General features: G+C 43.8%; 1 protein-coding gene across 1 annotated transcript; it reads left to right on the forward strand.

Annotated features, from left to right (window-relative positions):
* Positions 1–288: 288 nt before the first annotated feature.
* Positions 289–8,467, forward strand: COA1 (cytochrome c oxidase assembly factor 1; the record flags this gene model as incomplete). The annotated part of the gene is given in 6 exon segments (XM_082015128.1): positions 289–333; positions 336–375; positions 652–750; positions 3,609–3,760; positions 5,684–5,760; positions 8,371–8,467. Coding segments are annotated over 6 exon segments (510 nt in total).
* Between the last annotated feature and the right edge of the window lie 9,291 nt (positions 8,468–17,758).

The following is a 17,758-nucleotide window of genomic DNA, read 5'->3' on the forward strand; positions in this document are numbered from 1 at the left end:
TGCTGGGTCATTCATTCAAATGCCAAAATTATGACTCATTAAAAGGGCAAGCTTGGGCTGGGGGGGTGCAGGAAGGAAGAAAAACAGCTTGCAAGAGCTTTCCTGTTTATCCACGGCTTGGGAAAAAAAACAACACAACAGAATACACACACCCTGGCTCCATTATCTTTGCTGGCACAGTGCTGGATTGGCTCTGTCCCTTACCACTCCAGGCCAAATCCAGCCCTGCCGCGAGCCTGTTTACTTTAGAGGAGTTTACTCGAGAGAAATCTAGCCCCCAGAGCCTGAATGCTCACAGTGTGCGAGCGACCGCACAGGCACCGGGAGCCCCCCTGACAACGTGCCATGGTGCTGGCCCCTGGCCACACTGGGGAGGTCATTTTCTTCTTGGCAATTAGCAAAGTGGTGGCATCGCTGAAGGAAGTTGAATATGCACATTCAACCCAGCTGGGTCCCCGGTTTGCTCTGTTCTCACCACCCTTCCTTCTGGGCGCGCGGTGGGGCCCCAGCAAGCAAGAGCCTGATGCCTATGCACTGCGCTTTCATTCAGGCTTGGTTGGGAAGGGCTTTTGGGAAAGAGGAGGAGGGGGGAAATAACCCTTTAGCTTTTTTCTTTTACAACAAATGTCTTCCCTTTCTCTTTTCAGGGAGGAAAAATGCCAGCTTCTCTAAGAAAACTGCAGCAAATGGCTGTTTTCATGGGACTGTTCAGTGGCGGTGGATGCATCGTGATGTATAATCTTATGCAAAGTAAGTCTTGGTGCTGTTAGCAACCTTATTTCTCCTCTGCCCCTTTCATTTGCTTTTGTGTAGCAGGGAAAATAGCAGCATGCAAGATGTGAAAAGCAGATGAAGTTAAGGGAAGTGCGGCTGAGCCTCTGGGCTCTGCCTCCGCGGGCTCCGCTTTGTTCAGCCCCAGGGCTGCTGCTCTCCCAAGCATTGCTACACACATTTCCAGAGGTGGGTATTGCATAGGAAGCAGACTTTTGTGGTCAGGAGAAAGTCTGATTTCTGGGGGGGGTTCCTGAGGGTGAGGTTGAAGTGAAAAACTTAGGCAGTAATGCAGGTTTAATTTCTTACTGAGATTTTACAACTGGGCTGGAAAAGAGGACCATCTGTGACACAGTATTGAAGTCTAGCGGTTTTATCTGTAAATCTCTCTGTGCTGCTGGCCCTTAAACACAACACGCCTGCGAAGTGCTAAGACATCATTAATCTCTCCTGAATAAAAGGCAGATAAGCTCAGCATTGAGAAGACCAGGACAAGGAGAGAAAAGCTGGACAGGTGCCATTGCTGTTTATAGACAGCTCTAGTTTCTATGTGTCTTTAGCCAAGAACCCAAATTACTAGTCCAAATGATAGATGTTTATTTTTTCTAAAATGGTTTCTAGATATTTAGCATCAGATCAGAAATAGGCTTTGCCTCTCTCCCGGGGAGTGCTATAGGCCTCTTGTCCCTTTGCCTCTCCCTTGCTGTTACTATCAAATGGTACTGCTTTTCACCTACCCTGTATCAAAGGATGCTGCCAGAAAAGTGTAGCCAAGCTTGTTCCTCAAGCCCTCAGATAATCTCTAAAACCCCCTTCATTTTACCCATATTAATAACAAATCAGACAAGGCTGGAAGGCAGGCTTTAATTTTAGACAGCTCATGCCTTCAAGCTCTGGAATACATGACAGATAGATGATCCTCTTATGCTTTAAAACATTGAATCTGGCTTTAACAAGGACATTAGCATTTTTTAATTTTCAGCTTTAGCATTGTTATCTAGGAATCTCTGGGGGCAAAAAAAAAGTCACCCCCTGTGCTATACAGAAGGTCAAAGGGCTGGTTCCCCCCATCACTTAACTGTGCAATCAAGTGGTGCAATGTGATGGCTACTTCTTGCTCTGTTGCAATATTGGTGGCCATCAAGTAGCTGTCCGGTAACTTGGTGACAAGCCAACTGGGCTGTTGAAAGGACACTTTCTGCTGCAGAGTGTGTCCTTCTGTAGCCTCCAACAGACAGGGGACAAACACCTGGCCCCTCCCTTGGCCCAAGGTTATCCCAGTTCCTTCTGCTATTCCAGTGCACAGAACTGGCCTATACTGGGACCTGTGAGGTGCAAATGGCTTCCATAGTGGTGGGAGCAGGGAGAGAGGGGTGCTTCCCTCCCCTTCCTTCAGGCTGAAGGGAAGTTTGCCTGGTGGTCTCTGTGAAACCTTGTACAAACACTCAGGTAATCCCTCTTCTACTCACCCTCTTCATCTCCACACCCTCCTCACGGGAGCAGTCTCCCCAGCCAACCCCAGCATCCTTTCAGCTCGCTTACTGACAACATGTGAACAGATTTGTCGGTCATTTTATGTCCAATATACAAGATGCTGACAAGGAACAGCTGAGAAAGGAGCGCCAGGAAACTCAAACCCATTTTCCTTCCAACCTGCAGGATGAGCACAACATACTTTTAACATGGTCTGGGTGGCTGCTTGCCATGATCCATAGGCACTGAAGGGCTGGTGTGCTGCAACCCCTTTTGCTGGAGCTCCTTAGGATGGCCCAGGGGGTGGGAGAGGACCAGTGCAGGCTGCAGCCTGGCAAAGCTGTTTCTATGTCAACTGGATACTGCCTGCCCACAGGGGTTGCCTCTAATTAGGGAGAGGGGACAGCATCCTTCTGCCTCACCGACAGGCAAGAGACCAGGAAACAAACCTTACACCTTGTTTTAAACTCTTTGGAAGGCGAGAGCAAAGTTGCCAGAGTAGGCTTTTCACACACACACTGTTAGCTTTTCTTGTTGAGAGAGTGCAGTTAGGCTGGTGTGAAGCATGTCTAGAAATCTCAGCAGGCAAGCCTTAAAACTGTTTACAAGCAAGTCTCTGCCTCCATAAGGAGGGTCGGCACATTTCCAGCCTCACAGCTCTACCTCGTGCAGCGGTCACCAATGGACAGCATTTCCCAGCTATATGTAGTAACCAGACATTGATAAATAGCAACCTACTACAATTGTCCTCCATATGCCAACATCACAGCATCCAGTCTACTGTGCTGTTGTTGCTGCTTGACCATTAACTCTAATGGTGCTTCTTGTGCCTCCCTTTTAATGCATCCATTAGTAGAGTTACAGCTTCATGGCTGCCACTTGAAAAGCCGTATCAAGACTGAAGCAAGAGTTTCACAGCAGCAGCTGTTCCTGTCTCACACTAATGTCTGTGAAATATTCTCCATTTTAAAAGTATTTTCTGTATCTCCTTTAAAAAAAATTGTATTACATTCAGAACATTTTCAGATATTCATCCTTACGCTTTTTTTGTTCCTTTTTTTAATTGATGTACAAACATATGAAAAGCAGAGAGATGCAGCCATAAGCTGAACTGTGTATCAGTGTGGAACAAGCTGTATTCAGAGCCCTCTTCACTTAAGTGAGCTGAATAACATTGAGGCTCAGCACTGCTGCTCTGATGTATGGGTGTGTTTCCTCCTTTAGCCAGCTTTCTCCTAATTAATAGTTTCAGAGTGTTTTTCAGGGAGGGTGTGGCAGTCTGGAGGAAGTGTCTTTTTATTTTTATTACTTATATTTTGATTTTAAGTGGATAGTCTCCTAACTACCCTGTTTCTGTCACCTAGAGAGTTTTGCCAGGACTCAGTATTATCAGCAGGCTTTGGAGCAATTGAACAGCAATCCCGATGCCCTGGAAGCCCTGGGTGCACCCCCTCTTAAGGTTCACAACATCCGACTGATGGATGGGAGTAACCGTGTGGACACAGAAAGAGCACAGGTAACGTTGGGGAGGTGGTGTCACAAGGTGGCTTCCCAAGGTGCCAGGTGACAAGAGATCAGCTAGGGGATCTTCAGCAGGTCACAAGTGACTTGGGAGCATTGGAAGGCAGTAGGGTGAGATGCCAGTTGATTTGGAAGAGGAATGGATTTCCAGAACATAAATCTATGCTCTAATGCGAGGGACTAGAAATAGAGCAGCTATTCATGTTGTGCTATATGGGCACGTCACAGAATGCCATGGGACCTCCCAAGTTAGTCGATCCCCCTCCTCCTACTGTAAGCCACAGAATAATTTTCAGAAACATATCAAGATCCATCTTTAAAATAGAAGCTGCCTCCCATTTCTCCTCAGATACATCCCACACTAGTTTTTAAAGCTTTATTCAGAACAGGGATTTATAGCTGCTCACCAGCTACACTGTAGTACAGCATAAATGGTGTGGTTTTTAAAAGCACCTCTAAGTCTGTGCCACAGAGGAGGGCTGCCTGGTGCAGGGCTAAGCGTCGGGGTTACGTAGCGACTGGAGAATGCTGCACTGGGTGCTGAAGTATTGCACAAGGCTGCCTTGTGTCAGCCCAGATTTGGGGTGAGGCAAACATCACAAACGCAAGTCCACTTCCACTCTAGGTTGCTTCCTGAAGAGGACTTTCCATCTGTGTTTTTAGCCCCTAATCCAGGCTGCTCTTCCCTGGTTTTGCTGGTGACCCAAAATGTCCCTAGTGACCATTCTGGGCAACTCACTGAAGGATCTTGTCACATTTGAATAATTTTGTTCCTCCTGGTGACTAGTTTTGTGACCTGGGGACCAAGCAAGGGCAGTAAGGAATGGGTCAGATGGTGCAGTGAAGGAGGGGGGCTGTCAGGGCAAGAAAAATCAACCTTTAACCAACTCTCTTAAAATTGCGCTTTCCATCTCGCTCCAGCCACAGACTTTACACATGTGATACCCTGGGCCAAAACGGTTCCCTATTTCCCAGGTTTTAGGGATTCTACAAGGCAACTTATCTAAGGCAAAAAATATGGGGGGAAAAAAGCACCATCTTTTATGCTAATTGAAAAGAAGAAAACCTGTCCCACTGATGTTTTCCTGCATCATCTTTTAAGAATGCTGGTTGCTCAGGTGACTCAGAGTGAAGTCAAACCCTGCCTTCTGCCAACCTCACCCAGGACACAAACCACCAACTTTCTTCTCCACTTTTTCGTGCTCATGAGCATTCATGTTCTCATGAAATAAAGTAGTTAATAATTATTAATGATTATATCATAGATTAATTTACTGACTCCACAACATCCTCAGCTCCTGCCTGCTGGGCCAGTTGGAGAAGCCCTGGCGTTTTCCCTTTGTGATTGCAGTACCACCAGCAAATGCTACACTTGAAACATTTCTTTTATTCAAACATTAGACCGAATGCAATTAGCTGTGGTTGGTGCTGCAGCTCCTAGCTTTGTTTGTTAAACAACTGAGTGGTAGAATTTATGACACTGAGAAAAATCACTGAACATCTCATTGCCTCGATGCATATCAATGGACTGATCTGTAGAGGATCTCAGCCTACAGGCTTGCCATGGTTATGGGAAGCTCTATCACAGTGCAGGTAACTTCTGAATCGCCATGCATTCTGCTAAGGAGAGGTATTTTCTCATAAATATTTCAGAGAGCGAGTGGTTTTCCCTGGGGGTTGCAGCTGTAACACAGTACATTCTTTCAGCAGAGCGAAATTAATATATGGCAGAACAAGCATACTTGTATAGCAATGCACACATTACCCATTTGAAAAGTTTAGTGAAACTCTGAAAAAAATAAAATAAAATTAAGAGTTTAACTTAAAAGGGAGGTGTTGCGTCTTTAACTGCAAAGGAGTAAATGTCCATTTCAGTAACATGCTTCACTGAATCTTTAACATATTTCTACATCTGCAGATAAAGTTACCGGTATCTGGAACAAAATCAGCAGGGTACCTCTATATTAACTCAGAGATGGACCACTCCCGTCGATGGTGCGTACTTGGGGAAACGTATAGGCACAGGGAGAGAAGTGGTAGGGGAAAAGAGTGGAGCAAGGTATTTGCTTTAGTCATCCGTGTTACTGAGATCATTCACACAAAGGAAGAGGAAGTTCATGTCTGAAGGTCTTGTGAAAGGTTATTACTGTCATTACAACAAAAATGTAAATTAGTTGAGAAATATATTGAATTCATCCCTATGAATGCAAACAGAACAACATGAGCCCTTAATTTGTGTGAAATGTGTTCTACAAACTATAACTTAGTATATATAGAAATACTGTGAGCCAGGGGAACATATCGTCCCTTCCTCCCTAAGAAGGTGCAAGGCCATTGAACAGCAGTTCTAACTGTAGTCTAGTATCATGTATTGCAGAAGGGGAATTATCTTACACATTACATCAGAGCCTATCAAGGTGAGCTAAAAATGATACAGGTTTTTTTTTTCAAGCTGTGCAATAAACACAGTCTTCATATAAAGTGCTAGAACAGATATATTACAGTAGAAGGATGATCTGACACCACATGAAGTAGTGGCAACTTTACATTTTTGTAATACCAAAGCCTGAAAGCCTCTCTTGTCAGGTGTGAACTGATTCCTAGAACTGAGAAAAAAAATGGTACATGAATTCAAAGTCCATCTTCCATAGCAAAAGAGGAAGTTTCATTAGATACAAACTTCCTCACATGTTCTTGGAGTTTGTTAGGCACTTCTGTTAGCTCTATTTAGAAACCCAAAGCTACAACATTTTTGCTCAGCTGCCACCAGCAGTATGTTAATGGTTTCTTTTCATAATTAGATGAGCACGACTTACTGTATTTCTCTTCTGAATAGCTATGGGAAGGTGTAAAATGATGGGAGGAAGGCACCAGACTGGGACTTGAGAGGGTCAGGGTCAGACCTGGCCTCCTCCCTAGTGACCAGAGATACCCCAGAGGTCCCCAGCCTTTTTTTGCACACCTATGCTTCCCTGGACACCTTGGCTCTGATCTCACTCCTCCTCATCCCCTCCTCACAGATGGAGGGAAATAACAGTTCCCTCCTATTTCATTGAGTTGCCCTGAGGATAACAGAAGATTGCAAGATGTTAGACTACAGCAGTAATTGAAGTGCATACATCTCTCAGAGATTTGTTTTAAAATGAGCTCTCCACACATTTGTATCTGCAAGCTTAAGGTAGAGGGGGGAAGCATCTTCTGTGAAAGGGTTTGTGGCAGACAGATCAGTCAAACTTGACCATCTTGGCTTACATGTGGGGTCCTGCACCCAGCTCCACTCAGGGCTAGGCAGGACTTAGTGTCCGTGCACCCAGCTGAGGAACTAAGAGTAAAATGGCTTGTTCCCATCTGCTCTACAAAGCGGAACTCCTGAAATCCCCGAGAGAAATAACAAACATGTAAGTTGGCCATCCTGGTGGGGCTTTGCAGAGTGTGCATGTGGGCGCTTGCAGTGGAGACCCGGGGGGGGCAACCAGACCGGTACTGGGAGGTGAGTGCGCTCTGCAAAAGCTTGAGGCTCCCAAGCTACTGAAATGCTTCAGACCGAGCGAGCAGTCTGTCCATCAGGCGTTACTTGTTTATGTAATTATTAAAAAAAGAGGGCAACTGAAAAGGAAAATTGGGAGTGCATGAGCTCGTTTGGACCTGGGAGGGAGTGTGCGCTCCGGCGCAGGCAGCACAGGGATGGGGAGGGCACCCGGAGGCGAGGGCAGCCAAGGCACCAGTCCTGCAAAGTGGCACTTGCCTGCCCCAAAGCAAGTGGAGGGAAGGCCTGACACCCCAGGCCATGCTGAGGGGAGTAACCAGTTGCTCCTTCAAGCCCTGTTTTAAATGAGGCAGTTGCTCGTCGCAGGTCGGATGGAGGCGGAGGGCTGATGAGGGAAGAGCCCTGCAGCAGACCCATTGCATAGAGGTGTGGCAGCCTAATTACCTAATTGTACATACTCAGCAGCGACTCCAGCAAAAACAGAGCTGGGCAAGTGCCAGGAGCTTTGGAAAAAAATTCTATCACAGTACCCTGAAATAATAGTCCTTCCCAGCTGGAAAAACAGCACAAACAGCCTCATAAGCGGGTTTGGAGCAGAGCTGAGGAAGGAAAAGACCTCCCCCCCCAGCCTCCAACAAACACAGTTTCCCCTATCCTTTGAGTAACCACCTTCATACCCAGTTGTTTTCAGCAGTCACACTGAGTGATTGCACAGTGTTCAAACTCCTCCAAGCTAGGATAATTCCTTAGCAACACAGTCTGGCTCCAAGGCTGGAGAGGAGCAGAGCAAGGAATGCACCCGCAGGATGGAGAGGAAGAAAGGCACCGGCTCAGGGTGGGGAGGAATGTCCTGTCTAAAAATATCTGGCAGGATTTTATTCGGGTTGCAACAAATAGAAACATGCATCCTTTAAATCTGGGCTGCGCTACACTATTAGGGTAAACAGCTTTCAGAAGCTGGCGCTCACAAACCAAGTTTTAAAACACTTGAAAGAATTTTTAAAAGCAATGAATGCATGGAATGATTTGTTTTTCCGTGCCGGCTGTTTCTACACTGACTTTACTACTATACTAAAAGTGATTGAAACAAGTTAAAAATCCCTTCTGGTTTATGTCAGCTGGTGCCTTCAGGATGTCACCTTGAAACTGCGGGACGGTCAGAATATTCCAGTTTACCACTCCCGGGTGGAAAGCATCGGTGTGCAAGAAGGCTGAAAATCAAAGGCAGCTGCTTCTCCACCTCCCATTGAGCTGAAGGAGCCAGCAATCGATTGCATCCCACTGTGTCTGTGAATGTACATAGTTGTCACAAGTGACAATTTCACTTAAGTGGATGCTCTTGAGACAGTTTTCTCTTTAAGATTGACCTCATCATTGTCGTAATTTCTTTCTTTTGCTAGTTTATTCATGTGTTCAGCAGAAGCCCAAAATAAATATCTTGCAAAAGACTTGCTGTTCCAGAGAAGTCATGTGTTATGCCCTGTGCGTGCTGGTATTATGAATTTGAAAAAAATAAACAAACTGCCAGGAAACGGAGCTTTTCTACAATTGCAGACCAAAGTCAGGACAGTGGACTGCTCTGTTGTGGCTAGAAGACTAAGTCAGCTTCTCAAAGTGATTCTCTTGCTGCTTCAGTTCTCCGCCATGTCTCAACGAGGTGTTACCTAAAGCAGGAGGGACGAAGCAGTGAAGGTGAAGCTCAGCAGCAGCCCCCTCTACTACTACTGAGTAAGTCACGAATCAGGTAGATTTGCACCCTCACAGTTATCATTAAAAAGCCCGTGACATAGCAGAGACCACTCTTCATAACTTATGAATTCCAGGAAGAGGCTTGCTACTTGCACTGCTCACGCTGAGGGTTGATATAACAGAAGAAGACACTGTTGCACACCAGCACTGCCAGATACAAGTTTGGGACAGCACCTTCACTCTCCCACTGCTGCTTGGGGTGGAAAACACTCAGGAGGTGCAGAACAGGTAAAATACTGCCACGGTGCAGTCTGACTAAAACGAGATTTTGATTGTGCCTTGATTCTGTCAAGAGTTAGAGGATTACCTGTCATCAGGGGCAAGTTGAGGAACAAGCAAAAAACCCCAGTTCTCCCTTCCTTCCCCAAACTGCACATTCTAACAAATTGCAAAGCGTAAGGCATAGTCTGAGACTGTGAAGAGACACAAGTTACTGTCCTGCCTTCATGAAGTAATATGCAAGCCACTAAGAATGTCCAGAAGAAACAGTATCTTAGATTTATTTTAACAGAGCAGGTTAATGAAGATGCAGCTAGTGAAAGCCCAGAGCTTACACCACTCAATTCCCTTTTTTCCACCCTCTCCACCTCAACATCCAATTTTGAGCCCTGGAGGGCCACCAAAGGCACAGGCAATGCAAAGCTTTTCAAGAGTAATAAGTATTAGATCGAGAAGGGAGAGCTGGAGCAGAGAATCATTAAATCATTAATCAGCGAGCATTTTTCTGCTCAACAATGACCCAGCAAGCTGGGCGAGGTGGCTTTTGAACAAGTCTGCCAGTGCAAATAGAAGGAGATACTAAAGGACCACAACAAAAGCATCTGTGACAAACTATTTTAGAAGGAAACGCCACACATGAGCTTTAGTTTGGGATTCACAAAGAGCTGCAAGGAACAGCACCTGTGAGACTTCATCCAACCCATATGAATGTCCACCATGGCAGGGGAAGGGTTAGGATGAATCAAGGAGAGACAGTATTCCAGCTTTAAGACTGAAATCACTGCTATCTGTTTTCACAAAACAGCATGTGAAGCCATGTGATTTAAAAGCATTAGCCTTGCACTACCGCAGCCCACCTAGCAAGAAAACCACCTGAGAGATGTGGATATCTCCTGTCCACATGGTGTCTCAGAGCTTGGTCAGCTCTGGCTTTTGGTCACTGAAGAAGCTTGGTGGAGAATCAAACAGTTGACAAGGAAAAGCCAAATCAGCCACTTCACATGCATCAATTATCACTTCCCTGGCTGCAGTTTTGACTTGTTACCAATCTCTAAAGAAGCTGTAGCTGTGGAGAGCAACCCCAGCCCATTCAGTCCCTCCCTACATCTGTTCTAGGAGTACCCAGCACACACTGCTGTACACCTGCGCTTTGTCACCACTGTGCACTTAGTAAGCCTGGGCCGTACAGTTGCTGCAAGGTGTCCAAACATCCAGGAAACCTGGCCACAGCCAGTCCAGCCTGCAACACAATGCTTGCTCTCCACCCTCCTGTCTCTTGAGCTGACACGCACAATATTCCTAGTCTGGCTTCACAAATTGCTGCACCACAATACCACCGCCTGGCCTGGCTCTAACCATGGTTATCCAAAGCCTGAGGGAGATACCACCACACAAACCTTACCACTAACACTGGAGATTTTACGCCCTTTCTGGAGGAAGCAGAGCTTGTAAAGAGTTTGCTTCTCTCACTTTCCCCCTAGAGACCTAGCGGAGCGCCCCTTTAACTTTAGGCACTCCTGGTCATCCTAACCAACCCATAGGTTAGCCAGAGCTGTGAAAATGGGTAGTATCGTCATGTCATACTAATGTTTCTCTCAGTCAAATCTGTAAACCTGGAGAAGGAAGAAAGCAGCAAGTTGAGCTGGCAGCCAGCAGACCACTGGAGTGGGACAAAGAAAAGTCACATTCAAATCCCTACTTCTGTTTTACTACTTAATAGTCAGTAAATACAGAATTTCTTACCTTTTGACCTTGTAGAGCCTCAGAAGCTACTATACTGTCTGTGTCTAAGCTCTTATAAAACACACATATGCAGCAAGAGAAAAAAGCAACAAGCTGATGCATTCAAGTGCTGAGCTGCTTTGGCCCTGTGGCTCACATTAAATACACCCCAGCACACAGCAGCTGCTGTCAGAGAGGACACAGGTGCAGCCAAGAGATCTGGAGCACGCAAGGAAAACAGGGAGTGCAGAGGTCTCAAAACCACCACCAGCAGCTCCTGAAAGCCCAAATAACTTCAAGAAGGCACCTGGGCACCCCTGTTCCCTTTGCAGTCTTTTCCACAAAGGTATGCTGGGGCAGATTAGGTTGTATTTAACTTCATTAAGTCATTGAAATAATAATTAATTGTAATTATATTGTGTTGTATGTCACTAAATACTTGTCTGGACAACCATTTCATTTTTATTGAGAAAATACTAATCTTTTGATAAAAGACCCTAAAAAACAGTTAAACTCCTTTAGAAAGCCATCCTGTTCGAATCACAGAATGGTTAAGGTCAGGAGGAGCCTCTGAAGGTCGTCTAGTCCAACAGTCATAACAGGGTCAACTAGAGCAGGTTACCTGGGACTGCATCCAGTCAGGTTTTTCAGATTATCAAGGGTGAAGACTCCACAACCTGTGGACAAGCTGGACCAGTGTTCAACCATTCTCACAGGAAAAAAAAAGAGCTTTTTCTTATGTTTAAACAGAATTTCCTGTGTTTCAGTGCGTGCTTACTGCCTCTTGTCCTGCCAATGGGCACCACTGAGAAGAACCTGACTCCATCCTCTTCACTCTTCCCCCCCGGGGGCGGTATTTATATACACAGATAAGATCCTTCCCAAGCCCTCTCTTTTCCAGGCTGACAGTCCCAGGTGTCTCAGCCTTCTTGACAGGTGCTGTAATCCTTTAATCATCTTAATAATTTTAAGTATATTAAGTAATTTATTTTAAAATGGCTTGAAAATTTGCATAGTTCCTTTTCCAGTTGTTGGTGTGGTTAAAACAACCATCATCTTTATGACCTTTGCTGGATTGCATCTTTGTTTCTTATTCTAGTTTGATTTTAATAGCTTCTGCCAGGCAGTCATCACCCTCAAGGAAGCTATCAAGGCAGCGGCTGTTCAGGGCAGGAACTTAATTTACAACTGAGGCACAACAAATATTGCTCAGCAGACTCTTACAGTGCTTGCACCTATTTGAGTTGGACCTGACTAGCACACAGGGGCTATATAAAACCAGATGTTTTAAAGGCACTAATTTCATAAAGGCTAAGTGGGCTGGTGTGTTCCCTTTTGAGTATGCTTCTCCAGGTAGTAATATGGTTTTGTCCAACTTATGGGCCTGTCAGTTCACTTCCTAGCTTGGGCAGATGTCTTGCAATGTACAGAGTATGTTAGTCATTTGGATTCACCTCCCATTTAGAAATGAGGGTATATCCAGTTCTTGCCTGCCATTTGCCTACATCTTGTCTGCGTGTCAAAGCAAAACCATTTTCCTGTGTGTGTTATACAAAATTTGCTACAAAGTTCCCTGCAGCATGGCCCAGGCAGTCCTGTAACACCAGTAGCGATGGAGACCTGTGACATTCTTGGTGTTACTTTGGAAGACACATCACACCTGGCTAAAAGTCTTTGGTTCATTTTATGTATTTTATGTTCACCAAGTATGTGAAAATACTAGAATCACATAATTTCTTGACCAATCTAATGCAGTCTCTGCTAAGTGGCTTTCCTAGAAGATTAGAAGCAACGACCTTTATTAGTAACTTCTGAGAGCCAGCCTTTGCCTCTCTTTGCTTGGTAAGGCCCATGGCAGGAACTTCCACCCAGCAACCAGACCAGATGGATCTCACAGGGTGCTACTGGAAGGTGGCAGTCAGTATGGTGATAGCCCAACAACTCAGGTGGTTCTCCTGTAAGGATTAGTTAAAAGGCACCTGGTGTAATTCAGTCTGGATGCTGGGATTACAAATTAATGGACAAGATGGAGTACACAGATTTCAATGCATCACCAGCTTAGCTGTGATTCCAATTGCACGAGCAAGCAAAGACTCAATGCAATGAAGTTCTCCACGTTTACAGGAAAAAAGATAAGCCCATCAAGTAGTCAAGTTCCCTTTCCTCTCCTCATTTGGCAGTAACTGTTGTGGTCCTAATGCTCCGCTTCACTTTGACAAATCCTAACCTTTTCTTAATTAAGATCGTACCCATATGGATTTAATTTTTTTTTGTTTTATAAAGTTTCCAGGTTGTATTTTTATGGAACCAAAATATTTTACTTTTGCAGAGCTATACAGTTGTCAACTATCTTATAAGGGGAACAATTAATGAAATTAAGCAGTGTTAAAAGAAGAAATACCTTTCCATAGAAGAAGAAATACTTTTTACACCCAGTATCTAGTCAATGCTCTAACTTTCCCCAGAGGAAGTCACATCAGGCAAATAACACAGTTCTGGACACAGTACACCTTGGAGGGGATTATTAAAGTTTCACTGCTTCAGAGCACACATTTCAGCACAATTTGCTAAACCTGGATTAATGCTGATTTCTATCTGCTCCACCCTGTCCTGGATATGCAGCTGTCCTACATTGCATACCATGCATTAGCATTTAAAGACCATCTTTCCAACCCCACATCTTTAGGTGTGTCATTTCCCACCTGTCAGGTGTCTAAAATAACAGTCCTAAGTTTAGTGGCAATATATTTCCAGGTTTAGTATGCACCAAGAAAAAACCCCAGGAAGATTCACATGTATAATGTGACTATATTTATTAATCCAAATGACAGCTTAATTCAATGTCTGTAAATGCTGTATTGTGGAGATGTTTGCAGTGCAAGCATATTGCTTTACAGTGGAAAAGATTATTGGTGCATTTTATATTTGCTGCACAAATTGAACAAATGTGTAATTCAGAAAACTAAAATATCAATAATCCTGCTATATGGGTGTTGAGAAAAATAACTTTACAGAAGCTCTTGCTTGGAGTAGAGCAAGGGTGACTGAACAGGAGACTCCATCTAACATATTACAACCCAGTTCCAGCAATATATTTCTAGCTAGTATTCAAAGTCAAGCGTGAAGGTGTACAATCACCAACCACAGAAGAGTTTAAGTTGTGGTCACTTGCAATGCAGCACTGTACTTTAGCTTTACTATCTATTCCAGTTGTCCTGCACCAAACTAGCATAACTTTTGGAATTCTGTTTCAAATCAGTATTGCTGTCTTGAAGAAAGATTATAGTTTCTTTAAAAAATAAAGTGTTTTAAAGTGTTTCCCAATGCGTGAAGAACAAAAAGACGCAGCAGCTGTTCAGAAAAAAAAATTCATTTATTGTAAAGTTCCTGAAACAGTAAACACCTTATCAGAAGTACAATGAACTGGCACTATTTCTTTAAAAAGTTGAACTGTCTTCCAGGAACAGCACCTGGAATATTCCAGAGAGAGCTTAAGCCATGGAATAACTTGGTGCAAGGCTGACCTTCCTCCCTGTCCCCTGCCAGCACCACCAGTGGAGAACATGCAGTTAACTTTTATTTGCATTTCCTACCTAACTGCTCTCAAGATTCACCTGGTAGATTGCAAGCTAGAATTCACCCTTTTGTATTTAGGGACCCTCAAATGAAAGGCGTAAGAAATGAAACAAATCACAATGCAAATTCAGCTTTGGACAAAACAAAAAAAGTATTATTTTATAGAACTTTTAGTTTAATGTCTATAAAATCTATAGCCTCTTGCTTAGAGGTGAACATAGCAACAAGACAAGAGGAGACAAGGCTTTGCTTTCAAGATGTTTGCTGTTTATTCCAACATCTGGAACAGAGGCATAGGCCTGGACCTACCTCACCCATAGCTACAGTTCACAGCTCTTGCATCAGAACCATAGAAATAACAGTTCTCCAGCAATTTCTAGGAACATTCCCACTTCTGTTCCTTTCAGCTTCCTGCATTCAAGCAAACAGCAGCCATGCTCCCAGCAGTACAAAGGCAGCCAGCAGGTGCCCAGTCTGAAGTGGGGACCAAGACAGCGGTGCCCACAAGGCCCAAGGAGTTGATTCCTGCTTTGCAACCACCCCCCTTCCCCACAAACACTTAAGGCATAAGCAGCTTTTTTTCAGATGAGCTGTGTGTGTACATGCAGTACTCTGTATTTGTGGAGCTGCAGAAAACCAGCTCTTCTTCACAAGCTAGCGATTTGTTCCCAGTCTTAATGTGTTACTTCACTAGTAACTAAGCCTCTCAAAAACATTAACCTCTACAGCCCTTTTCTACATCGTAGGGTGAGAATATCTCATTTACAGCTTTACCCACACTTACAGTGGAACAGAAATAGCTTCAAGTGTGTGGGACTGGCTGATAGTCCTGCAGTTAAACTTTATAGAAAATTTTTCCTATTGTAGGGCCAATCTAAGATGCCTTGTTTATAACTTATACTATTAAACTTTCACAACTTTATACAAATTCTTAATCATATTAAAAAACACTGTACAAAACCACCTTAAGGCACAAAAAGTTAAACAGAAATGTAGCCCACTTGAAGTCTCAAAGCAGCCAATTCAAGAGAAACTGGCCTTGTAATAAGTACATAGTTCATTTAGACATGTTAAGCTTCATTGTCATACATTAAAAACAGTAAATATACAACAAAATGTATGCTGCTCAGCATCTCCTCTTTTTCTTTAGTACCAACCCCCATCTGAGACATGATCTGTTATGAGCAGGAATTGAAACAGCTTATAGGTCCCTCAAATAATTTGCTTTGAGCAATCATGAACTATTACACATCTAGGTATGCAGATATGGCAACATACATTTGTTTTGTAAGGGTGGGATGTGAACATGCTTCAACCTCAGTGCTTTGCTCAACTTTGTAAAAGCAAGGGATTATGGATATGAAAAAAAGTCAAAATGGCAGTGATGGAAGGTGGGAGAAATTTTAATCTTGCAGAAATGAATTTTGTAAGTTTATGTTCTTCTCCCAAGCAAATTGTCTTGGGCAAATGACTGAACAGTAAATGAAAGGTGTCCAGGAAGAGTACTGTCATGCTTAAAAACTCTGAAACAGATCAGCATTGTAGGTAGGGTCAGCAGACATGCACTAACACAGCTACCATCCACCTCCAGAAACGCCCAGCTAACACAACTACTCTGTTGGCTCAAAGATCCTTATTTAACTCTTGCTAATGGCCAGCCAGAGCTACCAGTGAAAACCTTGCATGGCAGCTTCTCAGTAGCAGTCTGTAGGTTACTGTCTGCAAGAGAGGAAAACCAGCAAATGACTTGTTTTTCCACATTATGATAGGCATCTCTGCATTACAATATAAACCACATCCAAACTCAATTATTCAAGTACTCTTGGGTGTTTTCTTATATGAAGGTCTTCAAGGAGTGAGAGGTTGCCCCACCTACATCAATATTCAATATGTAATTCCATAGGGGAAAAAGCCTGATAGAATTTAGGTGCTATTTTTCTGATGTAGCTTCAAGTGAAGGCAACATGGAAAAAGTCTGTAGCAACATGGAAAAAAGGAAAAACTAGCTTAAGAGTTTCTATTCATTGTTTTATAGCACAAAAACTTTTGGCAGGGTTTATTATAAAGGAACAGCATAAGGAAACCAAATAAATAGTTGAATAGTTAACAGTATGCAATATAATAGCACTAAACTTCAATTACATACAAATTAAACTTTGGAACAGCATCAATATGAAAGGTCTCTTAGAAACCTAGGACTCAGTCTAAGATCCTCAGACCTGTACATTGCAAAAAGCAGTCAATTTTGATGCCCAGTTGGTCCCAGATTTGTCTTCTGAGGGACTGTGTCCATTGAGAACTACGACCCATCCGTACAGCTCCCTAATCCCACTCTGCCCCATCACATACTGCTGTTTTTCCAAGTCAGGGAGAGTGATTGGGCAGCACAAGGTACAAGTTGTGCTTCATTGTTCCAGAGGAAGCAGTATCTCCTTCCTCATCTGACAGCTATATTGAACAAGGTTATGCAATTTAGCCCAAGGTTGCTTCTTTCTTCCTTAAAGCAGAGGTTAGAGGAACAGAAAGAAGGCAACAATGACCTCATGCTCCCAGTAAAACCCCAGCTGGGTTCTGGGGGCAGGGGGCAGAATCAAGGGCTGATTTACCATTAGTTGGACCAACTGTGTGATCTAACAGGGTGAAGTCAGTGGAGAGGACTTAAATAGAGCTACATCAGACCCTCTGTCATTTTCTTTTTTCCAGTCATCAACACTGTGCAGTCACACTGAGCTGGATTCCATTTAGCACATCTCAGCCAACACAGGAAGGGAAGTGATCTCTGTTGGCTCTCAGGAGTGACGCTGAAGCAAATTCATCACCCTCAGGAACAGGGTTTTATTATGCTCCCAAGTAAAGAAGTATCACCACTGTGATCTGGAATTGTTCACCAGTTCAGATTTCTTCACCTGTGGGACATGTGCAGCTCTTGCTAGAGAAGTGCAGAGCTCGCTTTGTCTAATACACCAGGTCAGTCTGCGTCTTTGACTTGATGTCAACTTAAAGAAATATACACACAGTATAGCTTTGAAATCTGTACATCAAACCAGTTAATCAAATTCTCCTCATACAATTTTTAGATCAGTAAATAGTTCCACTGGAGTCAAGAGTGCTAAAAGGTGTTTGAGGAAAACCCAGTATTATATATTTGCATTAAATGCCAAAACATACCCTAAAACACTCCTCTTGACACTTGTCACTGAAACACTTCCAATGTCAACTTCTCCAGAACACTGGAACAAT

Source organism: Phaethon aethereus, assembly GCF_964289735.1.
Source record: "Phaethon aethereus genome assembly, chromosome: 2".
NCBI lineage: Eukaryota > Metazoa > Chordata > Aves > Phaethontiformes > Phaethontidae > Phaethon > Phaethon aethereus.